At 37.6% G+C, this 21,455-nt stretch overlaps 1 protein-coding gene across 1 annotated transcript in view; it reads left to right on the top strand.

Annotated features, from left to right (window-relative positions):
- Ccdc112 (coiled-coil domain containing 112) overlaps positions 1-21,455 on the top strand; it is a 54,446-nt gene that overhangs the window by 18,860 nt on the left and 14,131 nt on the right. The window contains exons 2-4 of the mRNA XM_008825258.3: positions 2,961-3,082; positions 14,587-14,708; positions 20,398-20,487. Coding sequence (XP_008823480.1) covers positions 2,961-3,082; positions 14,587-14,708; positions 20,398-20,487 — 334 coding nt within the window. The remainder of the gene's footprint in view (positions 1-2,960; positions 3,083-14,586; positions 14,709-20,397; positions 20,488-21,455) is intronic.

Raw genomic sequence — 21,455 nt, 5'->3', positions numbered from 1 at the left:
ACTGTGACTAGTAATAATCAGATACATAGAGATTAGAGATGCATGTGTAAATATCTAAGTATTAGTTGCATTAAAAATTTGTGAAACAGTATATTTTCAAATGAAATGGAGATCTTTTTTAAAGGTTAAAACTTCATTCAATTTTATGTCTTAGAGGGTTTATACCGAGTTCGATGTTGTATAACTGTATTAATTCAACTGTGAACCTAAAAATTTATAGCCAATATTGAAAGAGATGCATCTTTGCTCTGGAAATTGTTATTGAATATGTTAAGGCTGTAATGAAATGCTTCTTTTAATCATGTGGTCACTAAATAAATAATTAAAAAAATTTTATGTAAGTGTACTAGTGTAGCGCAGTGCCTGTGTAGGACAGAATACGGTGTTGGAATTGGAACTGGAACTATGGACGGTTGTGAGCCACCTTTTGGGTCCTGGGATTCGAAGCTGCATCCTCTGTAAGGGCAGCCAGTGCTCTTAATTGCTAGCCATCTCTCCAGCCCCCAAGCTACTTTTTAACATAAAAAAAAATGTAGCTAATAGTGAAAGTACAGAGTGCAAAACAGTAATTAAACTTCTGTTGTTAATAGTTTCCTTGCTTTAAAATAGTAATATTCTGGGGCTGGAGAGGTTTCTTAAGGTTAAGATCACTGACTGCTCTTGCAGAGGACCCGGTTTCAATTCACAGCACCCACATGGCAGCTACCAGCTGTCCTTAACTGCAGTTCCAGGGGAATCCGAAGCCCTCTTCTGACCACTTTAGCACTGCACGATACAGGTGCACTCACATACATGCAGGCAATGCACTCATGCACATAAAATAATAAATAAAATAAAAAAATAAAAAGTAAAATAAAATAGTAATATTCTGACTGTATGGACGTTCATTAAGATGTTATAGAATTGGGAACTGGGCAGATGTTTATGTTCCCTCTTCTTGTTTATTTGTATGTTTGTTTTGTGGGGTTTTGTTTTGTTTTGTTTTGTTGAGATAGGGTCCTACTATGTAGCCCTGACTGGTCTAGAACTCCCAGTATAGACCAGGCTTGTCTTGAACACACACAGACCCACCTACTTCTACCTTGTGAGTTCTGGGATTAAAGAAATGTGCTACCACACCCAGTTTTGTTTGGCCTCTTTAAAGCATAATGTGATTATTTGTAAGTTAATTAGAATAGCATAGATTTTCTGCCAAAAAATAAAATGAGACTAGTCTTCCCTTAAGAGAACTGATGAAAAAAAAAATGCATGAGAAGATGCCCAATGTCATTGGTCATCACAGACTAATCAAAGCCATTTCATGAAAGGGCACCTGATATACTTCAGTGATAAAATGCTTTCCTCACATGCCGAAGGCTCTGAGTTTGATCCCTAGAAACCCAAAGGAAAAATACTCTGAGATATGACTTTATACCTATTAAAATGACTGTACTAAAAAGAGTAGGCAATAATAACTGTTGGTGAAAGAGAGAAATTGGAACCATCGCACATTGATGGTAGGAATGTAAAATGATGTGGCCACTGTGGAAGACAGTTTGTCAGTACCTCAAAACATTTGTAAATCAGTGGCTTAAAGGAAGTGAAATGACAACTCAAAGTGGGGAAACTACCAATGATAACATTTCTATAAAAATAAGGGATTTATATTCAAAACGAATGCTTCCAGATCAATAATAAAAAGACAACCCAGTTTTTAAAATGATCCTACAGCTAGGTACATACCAAAGAAAACTGAAAATTTTGACATTTTAAAACTTGTACAAAAATATTTATTAGCATTCATATTGGCAAAGTAGTGGAAACAACCCAATTTTTCATCAGTTGATGACTGAGGATGAAAGACCCATATAATGCAGCACCATTTAGCATTAAAAGGTATGAAGTGTGCTAGGGAGATGGCTCAATGAGTAAAGTATCTGTGGTGCAAGGATGAGAACCTGAGCTGGATCCCTGGCACCCATTTGTAAGAGCTGAGTACAGCAGTGCATGCCTAACCCTAGTGCTGGTAGAGAAAAGTCAGGAGGACCCAGGGCCGGCCAGCCAGCCAATGAGCTCTAGGTTCAGCCAGAGACCTTGTATTAAAAAAGAAGATGTTCAGTGTTAACCATTGGCCTCCACATGCATGTTTGCACCTGCATACTCATGAACACATACAGACACATGAATATGCATACACACACACACACACACACACACACACACACACACACAATGAAGTATAGATCCATAGTATACCATAAGTGAGTCTTGAAAACATGCTAAGTGAAATAAGATACACAGAAAAGCTACATGTTGTCTGAGCTCATTAATCTAAAATAATCAAATCCACAGAATTAGAAAATAGGTTAATAGTTATCAGGAACTAAGAGAAGGTGTCATGGGGGAGAGACTGCTAATGAGTGTGGAGTTTATTTTGGCATGATGAAAATAATCTGGAGCAGGTAGTGGTGGCATTGTTTAACTTGGTAAATGTACTAAAAATTGTTGAATTATATCCTTAAATAACATTGTATGATAAATGAGTCCTCTGTTTTAAAAATACAAAAAAAATTTTTGTATAGCCCCAGCTGACCTAGAAGTCTTTACATAGAACAGGCTGCTCTATGTAGACCAGGATGGCGTCTATCTCACAGAGATCAGCCTGTCTCCCCAAGTTCTGGGATTAAAGGCATGGGCCACCACCACCATACCCAGCCTGAATTACATCATAAAAAAAAAAACAAAAACAAAACCCCACAAATAATAATCCCTGGGCACAGCATTTCTTCATTTCTTACTCAGTTTAGCATTTTAAGACAAAAGGGTTTTTTGTTTGTTTGATTGTTTGTTTCTCCTACAAGTATGTTTTTAAAAACCTAGATCAACCCTACAGTTATCCCTCAGAAACCTCTGTTGATGTTTCATTTCCCTAGACCTCTTACCATTTTTATCACTGATGATAATATTTTGTTCTTTTGCAGAATGATGGCTGTTTTAGTACTTCAGGTGGAATTCGTCCTTTTCAGCTTCAAAATTGGAAGCAGAAAGTTAGTCGGACTAAGAAAGCAGAATTCATACGCACAGCAGAAAAATTAAAAAATCAGTAAGTACAAGAGTATTATCTTCAAATAGCATTATTAACCATTTTATAATGAAGAATATAAATTAACTCAACTCCACTCTGTCCAATTCCATGTTGTTAGAAAAATTCTGGCCACTAGCCTGTCAAGCATAACAAGAGGAAGAAGGGAGGTGTGAACTGGGCAAATAAACTGCTTATCACAAAGTTAACTCTGAGTGGAATTATTTCACTTTTATTTTTTACCATTTTGTGTTAGTGTACTTCAAGGAAGACAAGGCAATCATGTCTTTATATTTTGAATATCGAATAACAGATTGTAAATATATTTTCATTCTACATGTAGCTGTAGGTAAGCACTTTATAAATAATTCTGAGTGAGGATTATAAAAAGTAAATGTTCTTTTCCTACATTATGGAATAATAAATGGTTGATATAGGGACTCCTTTTTCCCCCTTTTTTTAAAAATTGAATTTTTGTGAATTTTCATGCAAATATTTTGATAATATTTGAATCCCCTCCCGTATCTGCACCCCCTTTGCTTTCCACTAAATTCCTTGTACACACACACACACACACACACACACACACACACACACACACACACACATTTATATAAAGGCCTATGGAGTCAATTTTTGTGTCCCCAATTGCCCTTCAGTGTGGGTTCATTCACTGGAGCCTGATCAACCTACCAAGACTCTCACACTTTAACAAAACTGATTCTCCCCTTCCCAGCAGCCATCAGTTACTAACAGTTCCTCAGGTAGGGTCAGGGTTTCTTACCTCCTTCCCCATGTCTATGCTGCTATTTAGTCTGACTTGAGTTTATGTGGGACTTGTGCCTGCTGTTAGCATTGCTGTGAGGTCATACACGTACCTGACCAGCTGTCTGGAAAACTATACTCCTTGTGCCCTTGTGGTCATCTACCTCCTCTGGCTCTTACAATATTTCTGCCCCCTCTGACCATTTCTTCCACAGTGATCTCTAAGCCATGGGAGGCATAAGTCTGATACAGGTGTCCTATCAGGGAAAAGCACTCTACAGCCTCTTAATTCTCTGCATGTTGGCCAATTGTGGTTCTATGTGTTAATCACCATCTACTGTACAAGGAAGTTTCTCTGCTGAGAATTGAGAGATGCATTAATCTTGAAAGGTATTTCTTTTCCTAAATTTGGGAAATATTCTTACATGTGATTTTATTAAAAATATTTTCTGTGTCTCTCATCTGGATTTCTTCTCTTCTGTGCCTATGATCCATAGGTTTGGTCTTTTACAGTGTCTCAGAGGTCTTGCATATTCTGTTCCTGGGTTGTTTTAGGTTTGACATTTTCTTTGATTGAGTGATTTATTTCCCCAAGCTTATCTTCAAGATCTGATATTCTCTGTTACATTTCTTCCACTTCCTTTTCGCTTCTTTTTCCTCTAAGATTTTTTGTTTGAGTTTCTGAATTTTTCATTTTAAGTTTTATTTCAGTTTGGCTTTTCTTCAGAGATTCTTTATCTTTATTGAATTCTAATTTCTTGTTTTGAATTGTTTCAGCTAATTCAGCTGTTTGTGTTTTCATGGTCTTCATTTAGTTTTTTATTCATATTTTGTTTGAGTTCCTTGAACTCAAATGTTTATAATTGCTATTTCAAAACCATTGTCTTATGCATCTACTGGATTGCCATTCTCAGGAAATATTATGATGGGGTTGCTAATTTCTGCAGTAGCCATGTACCTTGGTTATTCACAATGATTGTGTTTTTTCTATGAGATCAAGGCCTCTGGATTTGTGTTGGTGGTGGTGTTTCTTGGTATGGTGTACGTGATCTTGTCTTTGCTGAGTGGTTATTTGCATCTTTGTTTGCTGTTTCCCCAACTTGTCAGGTTATGGCCCAGCTGAGTGGTACTTGTTTTTCAGTTTTGGAGCCACTTCACGTTGATGTGCAAATGGGGTATAGAAGTGGTCTTAGTTAAGCCAGGGATAGTATAACTTTTGAGTTGAGCTTCTAGGGTGGATTCCTCAGGAGTCAGCAGAGTGGACTGGGTGGTTGCTAGGTGAACAGGTTGGCTGATAAATCAGGCTGGGAGAGCTCACAGGTCTTGAGGTGGCGCACCCCTTTAGTCCCAGCACTTGGGAGGTGGAGGCAAGCAGAGCTCTTTGAGTTTGAGGCTAGCAGAGCTCTTTGAGTTTGAGGCTGGCCTGGTGGTCTACATAGTGAGTTCCAGGCCAGCTGAAGCTACAGGGAGACCCTGTCTCAAAAAGACAAAAAGAAAAAAAAAAAAAAGATGCTAGTAACCTGAGCAGGTCTGACACAAGGGTCCTGGCAGAGCTGAGATGTTGATGGTGTAGCCCAGGGACATATGGGAAGGGAAACTTGCTGTGGCAGGTCTGGGAAATTTCCCATGTCTGGAGTCCACAAAGGTCCTAACAGAGCAGAGATGGCTGGCCCAAGGAGGTGTGGTAAAGGGATGTATGAGACAGGTCTGGGAAGTCCCCTCAAGGAGCTGTCGAAAGGTCCTGGCAGAGCTGGGAATGGACTCCTTTTTAATTGAGAATTTCATACATGCATGTAATATATTTTGATCAAATCACTTCCCATTCTCTCCCCTCCAGTTCTTCCCTAACCCTCCCACTTTTCCCTCTCAACTTCATGAGCTCTCTCTCTTTTTTTTTTTTCACTTATTTTTTGTTTATGTGTATGACTGTTTTGCCTACATATATGAAGTGCACCTGTGTGTGCAATGCTCACAGAGGCCAGAAGAGAGCATCAGATCCCCTGAAACTGCAGTTATAGAGAATTGTTAGCCACCATGCGAGTGTTGTGAACCAAACCTGGGTTCTCTGCAAGAGCAGCCAGTACTTTTAACCACTGAGCCATCTCTCCAGCCCCCTCTCTTTTTAAAAAAGAAGTATTATTTTTAATTGTATGTGTGTGAGTGTATTGCCTGCCTATATTTAAGTGTACCTGTGTCGTCCAATGCCCATGGAGGTCAGAAGAGAGCATGAAATTCCCTTGGAATTACAGGTGGTTGTCAGCCACCATGTGGGTGCTGAGAATTGAACCTGGGTCCTCTGCAAGGGCAGCCAGTGCACTTAACCGCTGAGCCAACTCTCCATCCACCCCTCTTTTTTAAAAAGAAGTATTATTTTTTAATTGTATGTGTATGAGTGTATTACCTGCCTATATTTAAGTATACCTGTGTCATCCAATGCCTATGGAGGTCAGAAGAGAGCATCAAATTCCCTTGGAGTTACAGATAGTTGTCAGCCATCATGTGGGTGCTGGGAATTGAACCTGGGTTCTCTGCAAGGGCAGCCAGTGCGCTTAACCGCTGAGTCAACTCTCTATCCACCCCACCCCACCCCCGCCCACGCCCTCGGCCTTTTTTTTAATGCACCGAATCTACTTAGTGCTGCCTGCATGTGCATAATGTAGGACCATCTACTGGAGCATGGGTAGCCTCTCAGGCAGAATCCCCAAAAAGCGAATTTCCCTCCCTGAGCAGTCATCCGTTGTCCACTGTTGTTTACCATGTACATCAGTTGCCTTCTCAGCGAGGGGTGGGATGTCATGATCCCCTCTACAGTCCATGTTGGAATTTTGGCTGGCTTGACTTTATGTAAATCTTGTACATGCAGTCATAGCTGCTGTGATTTCATGTGTATAACTACTTTGTCATATCCAGCAAATAATGGTTTGCTGCATATGTCCCCTACTTTTGGATCTTAAAATCTTTCAGCCCCTTCTTCCAAAATGATCTCTGAGCTTTGGCATGTGATACAAATGTCCCATTTAGATCTGAACACCCTACAGTCTTTTAGTCTTTTCATGCAGATCAGTTCTGGTTCTCTGTATTAGTCAGAATCTACTGCAAAAAGAAGGCTGAGAGATACACTATGGATATGAAGACAAGAAGTTAAAGGGCACTTGAATACTATGCCCCTTTAGCAAAATAATAGTAATAGTTTCTCCCCTAGGCCTTATGACCTAGCCAGTCATAGGATTTTGACCCAGTTAACAGTACCAGGAGTAAGCTCCATCTTGTGTGGAACCTTAAATCCACTCAGAAAGTTGTTGGTTTTAACATTCATGCCACTTTTATACCAGTGAGCATATCTTGACAGGCCAGTTATGGAAACTCCAGAATTTATAGCTGGGAATGATTGTTGAGTGTATTTTCTCCTGGTAGTGTTAGTAGCATTTCCCAGCTCTATGAAAGCTACCCAGTAGGAATGAAGCTTCCAGGTTGGTATCAGCCTGGTTTTTCCATATGCAATGGCTCACATATATGGTGTCTTCCTCAATAACACCTTACCATCAAGTTCTGAAGGGTAACCAAGAGCAATGACAATAGCCTGCAATATTTGGGGACCCCACTGACTAACAGCTCAAAAGAGATAACCCATACCTGGCACTGAGCTTTTTACTGATAGTACATGGTGCCTTGGAGAGGCATTTCTCCATTGCTATAGGGTGACTCATTTAAACTCCTCTTATATATACTTATACATATGTTTTAGAAGGCTTCTGTTTTCCATATAGCATTTCTAAAGGTCTTTAGTGTTATGTATTCTTTCCCATCCTCTCTTCTCTATCCTGTACTCCCTTCTCCTATCTCTTTTAACCCTTCCTGCTCCATTATTCCTCTTTTCCCCTTCATACCACCTGTATTATAATATCCCCTTCCCTTGAAATCTCCCTGGACTTGTCCCCTTACTCATTTCCTGACTTATGTGGGCTCTCCAATTTAAACACATGTCCAAAGTTTCAAATTTATTTTTAAAATTTTTTAATTATTTTTTTTGAATTTTTGCAATTTTCATACAATATAGTTTGATGTCCCCAAATGTCTTTCAGTGTGGGTCCATCAACTGGGCCCACCAAGAGTCCCATCCCTGAAAGACACTGTCATTCCCTTTCCCAGCAGCCATCAATTGCCAAAAATTCCTTAGGTAGGGTTGGGATTTCTTACTCACTTCCCCATGATAATGCTGGGATTTTCTATGGTTTGAGCTGCAAGCTTGTGTATGCTGTCACCATTGCTGTGAGTTTATATGAGTAACTGACCAGCTGTCTGGAAGACTGTTTCCTTGTGATCGTCCACCCCTCCTGGCTCTTAACGATCTTTCCACCTCCTTTTCTGCAATGCATCCACATATGAGACATTTGTCTTTCTGGGTTTGAGTTACCTCACTCCGAGTGATTATTTCTAGCTCCGTCCATTGACCTGCAAATTTTGTAATTTCCTTTTTCTTTACAGCTGAATATCCCATTGTGTGTATGTACCATCTTTTCATTATTCAGCAGTCGATGAACAACTAGGCATTTTCTGTTTCATGGCTGTTGTGAATAAAGCAGCAATAAACATGGATGAGCAAGTATCTCTGTGGTAGGCTAGAGTCCTCTGGGAACATACCCAGGCATGATATATGATAGATCTAGCTTTCTGAGGAACCTCCACACTGATTTCCATAGTGCACTCCTTCCAGTGTGAGTGAGTAAAGTGTTCTCATTCTGACTTAGATATCTAAGATGAAATCTCAAAGTAGTTTTAATTTGTATTTCCCTGATAATTAAGAGTGTTGAATATTAAAAAAAAAAAAAATCCTCGGGCTGGGGAGATGGCTTTGGTTTAAGAGCACTGCTGCTCTTGCAGAGGAGCTAGGTTCGATTCCCAGCACCCACATGGCAGCTCACAGCCATCTGTAACTCCAGTTCCAGAGGATACAGCCCCTCCTCTGACCTCCACAGGCATTGTGCAACACGGATGCACTTACATACATGTAGGTATAACACTCATACACATAAAATAAAATAATAAATAAATTTTTAATAAAAATCTTGGCTATTTTTATTTCTTCTTTTGAGAATTCCCTGTTTAGTTCCTTGCTTCAATTTTTAATTGAGGTTTTTTGTTTTCTTGGTGTTTAGTTTTTAGTTCTTCGTGTATACTAGATACTAACCTTCTGTCAGTTGTATAGGTGGTAAAGAGTTTTTCCAATCTGTCGGCTGTCTCTTCACTATACTGATGATATCCTTTTCTCTACAGAAGCTTTTTAGTTTCATAAGGTTCCATTTATCAGTTGTTGGTCTTAATGCCTGTGCTACTGGACACCTGTTCAGAAACTCCTTTCCTATACCTGTAAGTTCCAGTGTATGCCCTACTTTCTTTAACATATTCAAGGTATCAGATCTTATGTGAGGTCCTTGATCCATTTGGAATTGAGTTCTATGAATGGTGAGATAATGTAAAAGAATGAAACTCTAGTTTCATTCTTTTACATGTAGCTATCTAGTTTGACCAACGCCATTTATTGAAGTTGCTATCTTTTCTCCAGTGTATATTTTTTACCTCTCTTTGTCAAGAACTGGTGGAAGGTACAAGGGCTTTTATCTGGGACTTCAGTTCTATCATCGATCACTACATCTGTTTTCATGTGAGTACCATGCTATATCTCTGTGGTGTAACTTGAAATTATGGATGGTGACACTTCCACAGTGTTTTTGTTCAGGATTGTTTCGACTATCCTGGGTCTTTTATGTTTCCATAAGAATTTTAAGATTAAAAAAAAATTTCTGTAACTGTTGGAATCGTGATGGCAATTGCATCAAATCTGTAGATTGTTTTTAGTAGGATGGCTATTTTTATAATATAAACCCTACCAATTCATGAACATAGGAGGTCTTTCTATCTTCTGGTACCTTCAGTTTCTTTCTTTAGTGTTTTAAAGATTTCATTGTACAAGTCTTTTACAACTCTTTGGTTAGATCTATTCCAAGAATTCTTTTTGAGTCTATTATAAATGGTATTTCAATGGTTTCCTTCTCAATATATTTGTCATTTTCCTCTATTTAGCATGGTGTTGGCTGTGGGCTTGTTGTATATTGCCTTTGTTATGTTGAGATAGGTCCTCTGTATCCCTGCATTCTCCAGGACTTTTAGCATGAAGGAATGTTGGATTTTTTTCAAAGGCCTTTTTCTGTATCCAGTGAGATGATTATGTGGTTTCTGTCTTTGAGTCTGTTTATATGGTGAATCACATTTATTGACTTATGGTATGTTGAATCATCTGTGCATCTCTGGCTGCTTGATAGTGGTGAATGATCTTTTGATGTATTCTTCAATTTGATTTGTAAGTGTTTTATTGAGAATTTTTGTGTCTTTGTTGTTCATCAGGGAGATTATCCTGTAATTCTCCTTTCTTGTTGGGTCTTTATCTGATTTTTGTGTCAGTGTATACTGGTTTTGTAAAAGGTATTTGGAAGGGTTCCTTCCTGTTCTGTGTTACCAAATAATTTGAGAAGTATTAGTATTAGTTCTTCTTTGATGGTCTGGTAGAAGTCATCTTGCTGGGGTTTTTTAGTTGGGAGATTTTTAATTATTGCTACCATCTCATTGGTGACCATGGATCTAATTAAATTCCTTTATCTTGATTTAACTTTGGTAGTTCATATACTTCTAGAAATTCATCTATTTCTTTTGAACTTTCCAGTTTAGTGGAATATAAAATTTTAAAATATATCCTTATGATTCTCTGAATTTCTTTAGTGTCTGTTTTAATGTCTCCCTTTCACTTTTAATTTCAGTAATTTGGGTCTTCTCTTTCTTTTGGTTAATTTGGCTGAAGATTTGTCAATCTTGTTAATCTCTTCAAAAAAACCAATTGTTTCATTGATTCTTTATATTGTATTTTTCATTTCTATTTCATTAATTCCAGCTCTGATTTTGATGATCTCTTCCTGTCTACTGCTTTTGGGTGTTTGCATTTGTTTTTCCAAGGCTTTCAGGTACATCAAGTTATTAATTTGAGACTTCTCAAATTTTCATATGTAGGCACTTAGTACTATAAGTGTCCTTCTTAGGACTGCCTTCATTGTGTCCCATATATTTTGGCATGTTGTGTTTACATTTTCACTCAGTTCTAAAATTTTTTAATTTTTATTCTTGGGGCTGGAGAGATGGCTCAGTGGTTAAGAGCACTGGCTGCTCTTGCAGAGGACCTGGGTTCAATTCCCAGCACCTACATGGTGGCTAACAATCGTCCATAACTCCAGATTCAAGGGATCCAACACCCTCTTCTGACCTCTGTGGGCATTGTATGACACAGGTGCACTTATGCACATGCAGGCAATACACTCATGTACATAAAATAAAAACAATAAATTTTAAAAAATTGTATTCTTGATTTCTTCCTTGATCTGACTTTCATTCAATACTATGTTGTTTAATGTCCATGAGTCTATACTTTCTGTAGTTTCTATTGCTGTTATCTAGCAAGATGTTATATCAATTTTTCTATATGTGTTGAGACTTGCTTTGTATCCTAATATGTGGTCAGTTTTGGAGAAAATTCCATGAGCTACAGAGAAGAATGTGTATTCTTTAGTGTATGGGTGGAATGTTCTATAGATATCTATTAGGTTCATTTGATTTATATGTCATTTCACTCCAGTGTTTTGTCTAGTTTTTGTCTGGATGGCCTGTCTACTAGTGAGAGTAGGTACTGAAGTTATTCACTATCACTGTGTTGGGGTTAATCTGTGGTTTTAGATCTAATGGTATTTGTTTCTTTTATAAAATCGGTGCATCTATGTTCAGAGTATATGCGTTACAATTGTAATATCTTCTTTGTGAATGTTCCTTTAATGAGTATGAAGTGACCCTTCTTATCTCTTTTGACTAATTTTAATTTTATTTTGTCAGATACTGGAATAGTTATGCTCACTTGTTTCTTAGTTCCATTTTGCTTGGAATGTTGGGTTTTTTGTTTGTTTGTTTGTTTGTTTTTCTATCCTTTTACCCTAAGGTAGCATCTGTTTTTCATGGTGAGGTGTATTTCTTAGAGACTGCAAAAACGATGGATCCTGTTTTCTTTCTTTTTTCCCCCTCTAGCCCCAGCTGGCTTAGCACTCACTATTTGCTATATAGTCCAGGCTGGCCTTGCTCTCACATAGATACGCCTGTCTCTGCTGCCCAAGTACTGGGACTAAAGTCTTGTGCCACCACGACAGGCAGATCCTGTTTTCTAATCCAACCTGTTAATCTCTTTGTTGAATAATTGAGATAATTAATATTAAGAGTTATTATTGAACAATGTATATTAATTTGTGTATTAATTTTGTTATTTTTGCCATTTTCTTAGATCTTTTTTGATTAATTGTTCTAGAATTGTTTATTCCCTGTGACTTCTTGGGTGTGCTTATCTTTGTCTTCAGAGCAAAATATTCCTTCCAATATCCTCTATACAGCTGGCTTAGTTACTTTAAATTCCTTTAATCTGTCTTTATCATGGAACACTTTCATTCCTCTTTTAATTGTAATTGTTTTGCTGGGCTGACAGTTGTGATCTTTCAACACTTGCAATGCATCTTTCTGGGTCCTTCTGGCTTTAAAGGTTTCTTTTTAAATGATCAAGTGTTATTCTGATGGGCCTCCCTTTATAAGTGACTTGACCTTTCTCACTTGCAGTTTTTAATATCCTTTCTTTTTTCTGTGTTTAATGTTTTAACTGTAATGTGTTATGGGCTCTTGCTTTTCTGGTCTTGTCTATTTGGAGTTCTCTGGGCCTCTTGTACCTGGATGGGCATCTCTTTCTCTAGGCTTAGGAAATTTTGTTTTGTAATTTTATTGAAAATATTATCTATGCTTCATTATGGTATTCTTCTCCTTCTTCCATGCCCTTAATCTAAAGGGTAGGATTTTTTGTGGTGTCTCAGAGCGCTCTCTAGTTCTGTTTTTTATTTATTTAACATTGACTTTTGCTGAGTGATCCAATTGTCTTCCAGCCCTGATTCTCTGTTTTCTACATGGTCCACTCTATTTGGTTTTCCACTGAGGTTTTTATTTGGCTTGTTGAGGTTTTCATTTCCAGCATGATTTCAGTTTGGTTTTCTTCACCAACTCTATCTCTTTGTTGAGTTCTATTTTTATATCTTGGATTAATTCTTCTCTGTTTTTGTTCTCTTGGAGTATATTTGTGTCTTCTTTGAGTTTTTTGAGCATACTTATAATCATTCATTTGTAATCCTTGTCTGGGATTTCTTTCAGGTTTTCATTAGGTGCCATTATTGTGGGATTAGTGATTTGTGGAGGAGACATGTTATCTTGGTTTTTCATGTTGGTTTTCTGTTTCTGTGCTGGGACTTGTACATCTAGTGTTAGTTTGGGACTGGAGGCTCTAATCTTGAGTCCTCCTCTGTGGGTTATGTATTGTGCTGTGTCAGCTGGGTCTCCTGCATGGGTCTGCAGCTTTTGTTAAAAGTTGTAGAACTATCCACATGCCTGGACCTTACTCAGAGCTAGATCCAGTCCCCACCCTGTGTCCACAGCTTCTGCTAAAGCTTTGGTGGGATGTGAAACTCAGGCACTGGTAGGCCTTAGCCTGGTTCAGGACTCGTCCCTATCCTGGGTTCACAACTTTTCACTGAAGCTTCTGGGAGTTGTGATGTAGGGTCATCCTCAGCTACCCTGAAAGCCACTGTTCTTACTGAGTTGCACTGTTCTTGTAAAGTGTTTTTGATCATGTGTATATCATGAACATCTGCCTAAAGATGACAGTGAGTGGTTTTATTGAAAACTCTCTGCTCTTGAGTTATTTTTTAAATAATCTTTTAATTGATTTTCCTCCCTTGGTTTTTGCTCCTCTCAGATCCACTCTGTACATTATGATGAGCTTTCCATTTATTTAAAAATGTTGTTATATAGTATATGTATTTTCCATAAACCAGTGGTATTTATTTGACTGTTCATTCTTGTCAGCAACATTATGATATGGCAGATATAATAACCAGAAATCATTGGAATTCAAAACATCCCCTCTACAGTATAGATGAGAGCTTTATAAAAATACTGCTGTGGAGCTGGAGGGGTGGCTTAGTGGTTAAGGGCACATAATGTTCTTGCAGAGGACTGGAGTTTGGTTTCTAGCACCCACATCAGGCAGCTCAAAACCACTCTAAGCTCCATGGGATCTGATACTCTTCTGGCCTCCATGGGCACTTATTTTCATGTATACATCCCACCCACAAACACACAGACACACAAATAAAAGTAAAATAAATCCTTTTTAAAACTATTATTGGGGCTGGAAAGTGGTTAAGAGCACTGGCTGCTCTTGTCGAAGACCCAAGTTTGGTTCCCAGAACCCACATGACAGCTAACAACCATTTATAACTCTGGTGAAAAAGGAAACAAATATTGAGAAAATTAATTTCTTTCTTCAATTAAAAGTTTTTCCTTGATATTTTGTTTTGCTTTGTATCTTACAACAAGAACTTCATAGCTAAAGGCTTCTGTATTATCAAAAGAAATATGTAATAGTTCAAATTATAGTTGATTATAATTGGACTTTACTATTAACCCTCTATTTAACTAATATTTTGATCCCTTAACCATATTAGTCTAAGTAATCTTATTTTTACTCTTTCAATTAATTGATCTGAATGTAAAATACTAATTATTTTGAATGTTTTCATATTTTAAACAATTAAAATATTTTTAAGTCATATTTAAATCATTTGTTTCTTTTCCTAAAGAGTTATTATCCTAGAAAAAGATAAGCACAGTCATTTCTACAGCCAAAAAGGTGACTTCAGAATTGAGCGTAGTATGCTGGAAGAATTGGAAAATAAATTGGTAAACAGCAGGAAAACAGAAAGTAAGTTGAGTTCATGATGAATTACAAACTGTTGAGTGGTCTAAAGTTGTAGTGTTGCCATCTCTGTCCTCGTGCATTAACTGTCTTGTTTTCTGTGGTGGTATTTTAGTTGGTGATAGGCTTGTCTTAGGGATGTGTGAGTGTTCTTTCAAGTTAATGTTAGTCATTCTAGCTAAACTGTTTTCAAAGATGAGTTCTTCCATTTTAATTTTTAATATTTATTTATTTTTATTTTATGTGTATGAGTGTTATGCCTACATGTGTGTAAGTGCATCCATGTCATGCAGAAGAGGGTGTGGGATCCCCTGGAACTGGAGTAATGGATGGTTGTTAGCCACCATATGAGTGCTGGGATTTAAACCTGGGTCTTCTGCAGGAACAGCCCATGCTCTTAACCACTGAGCCATCTCTCCAGCCCTGAGTTCTTCCATTTTAATAGGAGAGAAAGAATTTTGATTTTTAGTTGATAAGTAAGAAAATGCAATGAAATATTTTTAAAAATAAAAATAGTTTGTTTCCTGTGCTGTGTGATCCTTAGCATTGTTGACTGGGCTCTGGACTCAGTAAAAATCAGCAGATTCGGAACCTTCACTTACTAGCTGAAGTGATCATACTAGGTCATTTGTTAAATTCAAGTTTTGTTGTACAAGCTCTAAAACCTACCATGTCTGCCCCAGGAGAGCTGTCCTGTTCATATGATGATGAGATGAAATATGAGAAAATACCTTACAGTTTATGCAGTGAATATGTGCTGTTTTTTTGTTATGCACATTAATTATTTTCAACAGGGTGCTAAATGTTTGCCTTAAAGAATTCTAAGGGGTTGGATAGATGGTTCAGCAGTCAAGAGCGTTGACTGTTCTTGCAAAGGATCTGAGTTTGGTTCTCAGCATTCACATGGTTACTAACAACTACCTATAACTCCAATTCCAGGGGATCTGATGCCCTCTTCTGGCCTCCCCAGGCATTACATGCACATGTATACTTGCATACATGCAGGTAAAACCCTAATACACATAAAATGAAAATAAGGGGCTAGAGAGATGTCTCAGCAGTTAAAAACACTGACTGTTCTTGCAGAAGACCCAGGTTCAAATCCCAGCACCCACATGGCAGCCAACAACTGTCTGTAACTCCAGTTCCAGGGGACCCAGCAGCCTCTTCTGTCCTCTGTGGGCATTGCACGACACAGGTATACTTACCTACATGCAGACATAACACTCATACACATAAAAAATAAATAAAATATTTTTAAAAATAGAAATAAATAAATAAAATGCTAATTCTGAACCAGTTGTGGTGTTGCATGCCTTTAATCCCAGCACTCAGGAGGCAGAGACAGGTGGATCTCTGTGAGATAGAGGCCATTCTGGTCTATGTAGCGAGTTCAGGCCAGCTGGGGCTACATAATGAAACCCTGTCTCAAAAAAAATAAAAAGATAAAAGAAAATAAAATTTGATAATACCTTTAGAGTTAGAGTCTGCATGCTGAAAAACTCTATAATAATAATTTTAAAAAAAGACTGCTTGGCATTGCTTACAGAAAAATTGATAGTTTTGAACTAAGCTTTAGAACATACTGACTATGTAGAGACTGCTCGTGGTACTCTCTTATTACCAATTAAAAGAAATTTCTAGTAATTTTTTTCTTTCAGAATATAATATTTTTTTCTTTTTTTAAAAATGTTTTTAAATTTAATAACCACCTGATTAGAAGCAGCATCTTATTACAGCTTTAACATATTCAGTAACACATTCCAGAGCAAAGATACATCTCTTTCAAAGGTAGCTATAAATTTTTGTCTTTAATTTCTATGTATCACAGAATATAATATTTTAAACAGTAATCTTTTGTAGGGTAGTATCAAGATTCATTCTTCCTCTTCTGTTGGAATGACAACAGGATGTAATAGAAATACTAGATATTAATTACTTCTTGAATTCATAGAGAAAGCTAGACCTTGCTGTCATAATAACTGTTCATTTCTCTCAGTCCCCCCCCCCCCAGACTCTGGCTGATCTTTCATCACTTGCTTGTATCTTTAAATAGAAGATCCAAATTTGTAATTTTTATGTCACTTGTATTTCTCTTTCTTTTGTTCCTTTAAGACAGTCTCATGTAGCCCAGGCTGCCTTTGAACTCCTTGTATTGATTGCCAAGGCTGATCTTGAACTCTTGAGCCTCCTGCCTTCACCCTACCCCAAATGCTGCGATTATAATCATGTGCTACCATGTCCAGCTGATTTCCCCCTTTTCAAGCAACTTTTATTTTATTGACTTTTATTCTTCAGTTTTGCCACTTGTTATTAATATTTTATGCTTATGTAAGACAGTAAGAAATGCATGGTATGATATTTGCATAAAAAGACAGAAACAACTTCTTCATGTATCACAGCTCTGAAGAAGTAAGTAACTATTCTTTACCTCAGATAGCATGCCTTGGTTTTAGTCTGCGTTGCATTTGTTTGGCTATACAGAGTATCATTTCCAAATGACAGATAAAATATGATTGCTCTATAGTGATACTGTATAACTTACCAAGCTATGGTGAAAACAAAACAACACCATTTTCCTCATTACTCAACTTTGCTAAAAATCTCTTTCTCTCTCCCCCCCTTCACTTCCTTCCTTGTCATTATCCCATCCTTTCTTTCTTGCCTCCTAAATGCTACAGCTACAGGCATACACCACCATACCTAGCTTCAGAAAAGTTTTTTGACTTGAAGTTCTAATAGTGAGCAAATCTTTATAAAATTCATTGGATAACATTGCTGCTTTTTGTGGAACTTTGTAATTTTAATTTATAAAGTGGAGCCAAGGGGCTGGAAAGATGGCTAAGTGGTTAAGAACATTTGATGCTCTTGGCATAGGACCAGAGTTCAGTTCCCAGCAACCATATCGGACAGCTCACAGCCATCTGTAACTCCAGCCATCTGTAACTCCAACTCCAGGGGATTCAGTGGCCTCTCCTGGCCTCCATGGGCACCTGCACACATGTGCACAGACACACCCACACATACACATGCATTTAAGTAAAAACAAAATTAAATATTTTCTTTAAAAATAATAGAGAATTGGCTCGAAAGTTGCTTTAAAAAAAAAAAAAATGGAACCAGGGGTTGGAGAGATGGCTTAATGTTTACTGACTCTTGCAGAGGACTTGAATTCAGTTTCCAATACCCACATCAGTTGGCTTGTTACTCCAGCTTCAGGGAGATCTGATTCCTCTGGCCTCTTCAGGCACCTGCACTCATGTGTTATACCACAGCACAGATAAACACACATGCACATAATTAAAAGTAAAATAAATTGGAGCTGGAGAGGTGGCTCAGTGTTTAAGAGCACTGGCTGCTCTTCCAGAGGACCCAGGTTCAGGTCCCAGTACCCAACAGCTAACAACCATTCACAACTCCAGTTTCGGGGAATCCAATGCCATTTTTTGGCCTATGTGGGCATTGCATTCATATAGTGCAGTTGCATATATGCAGGCAAAACACATAAAAGTAAGTTAAATTTTTTAAAAAATCTTTAAAAAGGCTGGGCATGGTGGCGCACACCTTTAATCCCAGCACTCGGGAGGCAGAGGCAGTCAGATCTCTGAGTTCAAGGCCAGCCTGGTCTACATAGTTCCAGGACAGCTGGGGCTACAGGAAGACCCTGTCTCAAAAAGACCAAAAATAAAAAATAAAAAAAATCTTAAAAAATTAAAATGGAACCCAAATCGAATATTTATCTTTGGAGGCTGAATTTGTATATTGGCCCAGCTCCAAACTACTGATATTTTTTTTTTTTTAATTTGCAAGGACAGAGTATCTTGGTATGATAGTACTTGTCTTGTATAGATGGACCTGGGTTTGGTTCTTAATCCTGAAAAAAGTTGTCTTTAAAGATTCTCCTAATAGAACCTTTGAGTTTTGTGCTTGTTTGTGAAAAGTTGGAAAAACAAAAAAGGAGGATGCATAAACTACTCAATGATGACACATATGAATATATATGAGTGTATTTATGAGAGAAACCTAATTTAAATAAATTTTCAATTATAATTACTACTTCAGAAAAAATATGGAAGAATAACCCAGTGTTTCTGCTGCTGGATCATCTGTAAATGTCCCAGACCCTTATTTTGCTTTTATACTTTTTTATTTTGGACCTACCATTTTACTTTGAGTTGGTTTAAGGTAAGCTTGGCCACTTGTGACATAGAGACCAGTGAATGACAGTCACACCAGTTGGTACCACCCATACCTATCCTAGAGGGTGTGTTTAAATGAAATTAACTCTCAATGAGAAATTTGTCAGTCTCCATAGAATTAATACTAGTTAGGGGTTGAGGAAGTGACTGTTAGTAAAGTGCCTACCACACAAGCCTGAGAACCTAAATTCAGATTCTTAGTGCCCACATAAAAATCAGGTGTGGTGATATACTTCTTGTAACCTCAACACAGTGAGAGTGGAAACAGACAAGATACATACGTACATACATTTAATAAAAACTTTTAGGATTGAGTTCTAACCCTCTTATGAAAAAATTATCAAGGTAGAGAGCAATAGAGGAAGACACCTGGTGCTGACCTCTGGCCTCCATATACATGTCCACACAGTGCATGCATATATAAACACATTCGCATACGACACATCCACACACAAATAATACTGGCTGGACAGTTGTTCTAGTTTCCCGTCATTTGCTGTGACAAAACACTCTGACTAATACCAACTTGGGGAGGAAAGGGTTTATTTGGCTCACATTTCCTGGATCACAGTTCATCACTGAGGGAGCCCACAGTAGTAACTCAGGGCAGGAACCTGGAGGCAGGAGCTGGAGTACAGGCTTACTGACTTGCTCCCCTGGCCCATGCTCAGCCTGCTTTCTTATACAATACAGAATAACCTGCCCAGATGTGACACTGCCCACAGTGGGCTGGGCCCTCCCACATCACTCAAAAGTCAAGAAAATACCCCATAGACATGGCCACAGGTCAGTCCAATGGAGGCAATTCCCCAGTTGAGGCTCCCTCTAACCAGGTGTGTCAAGTTGACTACCAAAGCTATCTAGAACAACAGTTTTAATATTTCTAATATAAAGTTAAAATCAATTTCTGTTTCCATAAATTATAGCAAGTTAAAAAGAAAAATACTTTTAAAGAAAAAAACATGTTGAAGTTCAGTTACTAATCATGCATTTAAAATAATATACAGTAACTCAGTCTCCACAGGGGTCAAAAAGGACACATTACAAACCTTATCACAGGTTTATAGTACCAACTGTTCTTTCAAATATTAGAAAGCATTGAGAGATGTTTTATTTAGAGCAAGGATACTTAGTGTCCTGGTGGTTTAGAGATAAATGATCACTATTGAAATGTTCATGTTTTTTTTTATTTTTATTTTGTATGTATATAAGTGTTTTGCCTGTATGTATGTAAGTGCACTGTGTGTGCAATGCCCACAGAGGCCAGAAGAGGGTGTCAGATCCCCTTGAACTAGAATAACAGATGGTTGTTAGCTGCCATGTGGGTACCTGAGAACTCAGGTTCTCTGTAAGAGCAGCAGTGTTCTTAACCACTGAGCCATCTCTCCAGCCTCTTGACTTGTCTTGTACTGATTGTATTGAGTTTAATCTGTAGAATCGTAATTGTAACCACATGTGTTATATAATTATTTTAAAGTATATATTTTTCTTTACAGGAGCAAAAATACAGCAACAGTTGGCCAAAATACATAACAATGTTAAGAAGCTTCAACATCAGCTAAAAGATATGAAGCCAACACCTGATTGTAAGTAAATTTCAGTGGAAGATTCTTTCATGTATATACACACACTGCTGTTTTCTGTTGCTTATTAGAGATATTGATGCTTTTCTAATACATTGTCTTTTTTTTTTTTCTATTTGGCATTAGTGGAGCTAAGCCCTACTTCATTAGTTAAGAATTAATAAGGATGTAGTGGAGAAGAGTATTACCTGGTGTTTATGAAGCGTTGTTTTTAACCTTTAAACTGCCATTCAATCTTTAAAAGTTATAAAATAGCCAGAAGAGATGTCATAAGGTAGAAATTCTGTGATACAGGAAGGTTCAGATTCAGCCAACTAAGTAGAAAAAAGCTGATTTCCTGATTCCTAGTCCATTATTTTTCCTGTCATTTGCTTTGGGAAAAAATTACCTTTCAGAAGTATTTCAAATACATAAGAAGTGTTTCAACTGTACTGGGACAAACACTTGTTGGGACAGGTGGTACCAAAATCAAATTCCCGCCTTGTGCTCCAGTGTTCATGCCTGAAGATTCAAAGTAGTAAAGTACAATGCTCAAATTGCGTGGACTCAGAAAATATGGATCAAAACCTTGATCTGTCATTTGTTAGCTTTTAGACAAGTTCTTAATCTCTGAACTTCTGTGTCTTAGACTGTGCAGTGGAGATCACAGGGCTTGCCTCATAGGTTTTGGGGAGAATGAAATGAAACAGCATGCTAGAGCCCTTGTGCAGCCCTTGGAGCACAGTAGGCACTAAAATTGACAAATAGGAATAGAATGGCTATTGGTCATTAAGTTAAATGAAACCATAAAATACTAGAGGAACCATGGAACAATTTTGTAATAGTATTATGTTTTATAAGAAAAATAAGAATAAATATCTAAAGGAAAAAAGTGACCATAATTGACTACTTTAAAAAACTTAAACCCATAAACAGTGTTGAAAGACAAATTAGAAAAGCATATGTGTAATTTAAAAGTTGAATATTCATAA

This window comes from Nannospalax galili, unplaced genomic scaffold (assembly GCF_000622305.1).
Source record: "Nannospalax galili isolate Female #2095 unplaced genomic scaffold, S.galili_v1.0 scaffold128, whole genome shotgun sequence".
In the NCBI taxonomy this organism is placed as follows: domain Eukaryota; kingdom Metazoa; phylum Chordata; class Mammalia; order Rodentia; family Spalacidae; genus Nannospalax; species Nannospalax galili.
Note: the sequence above shows the minus strand (reverse complement) of the source record. Positions and strands in the feature narration are given on the sequence as shown.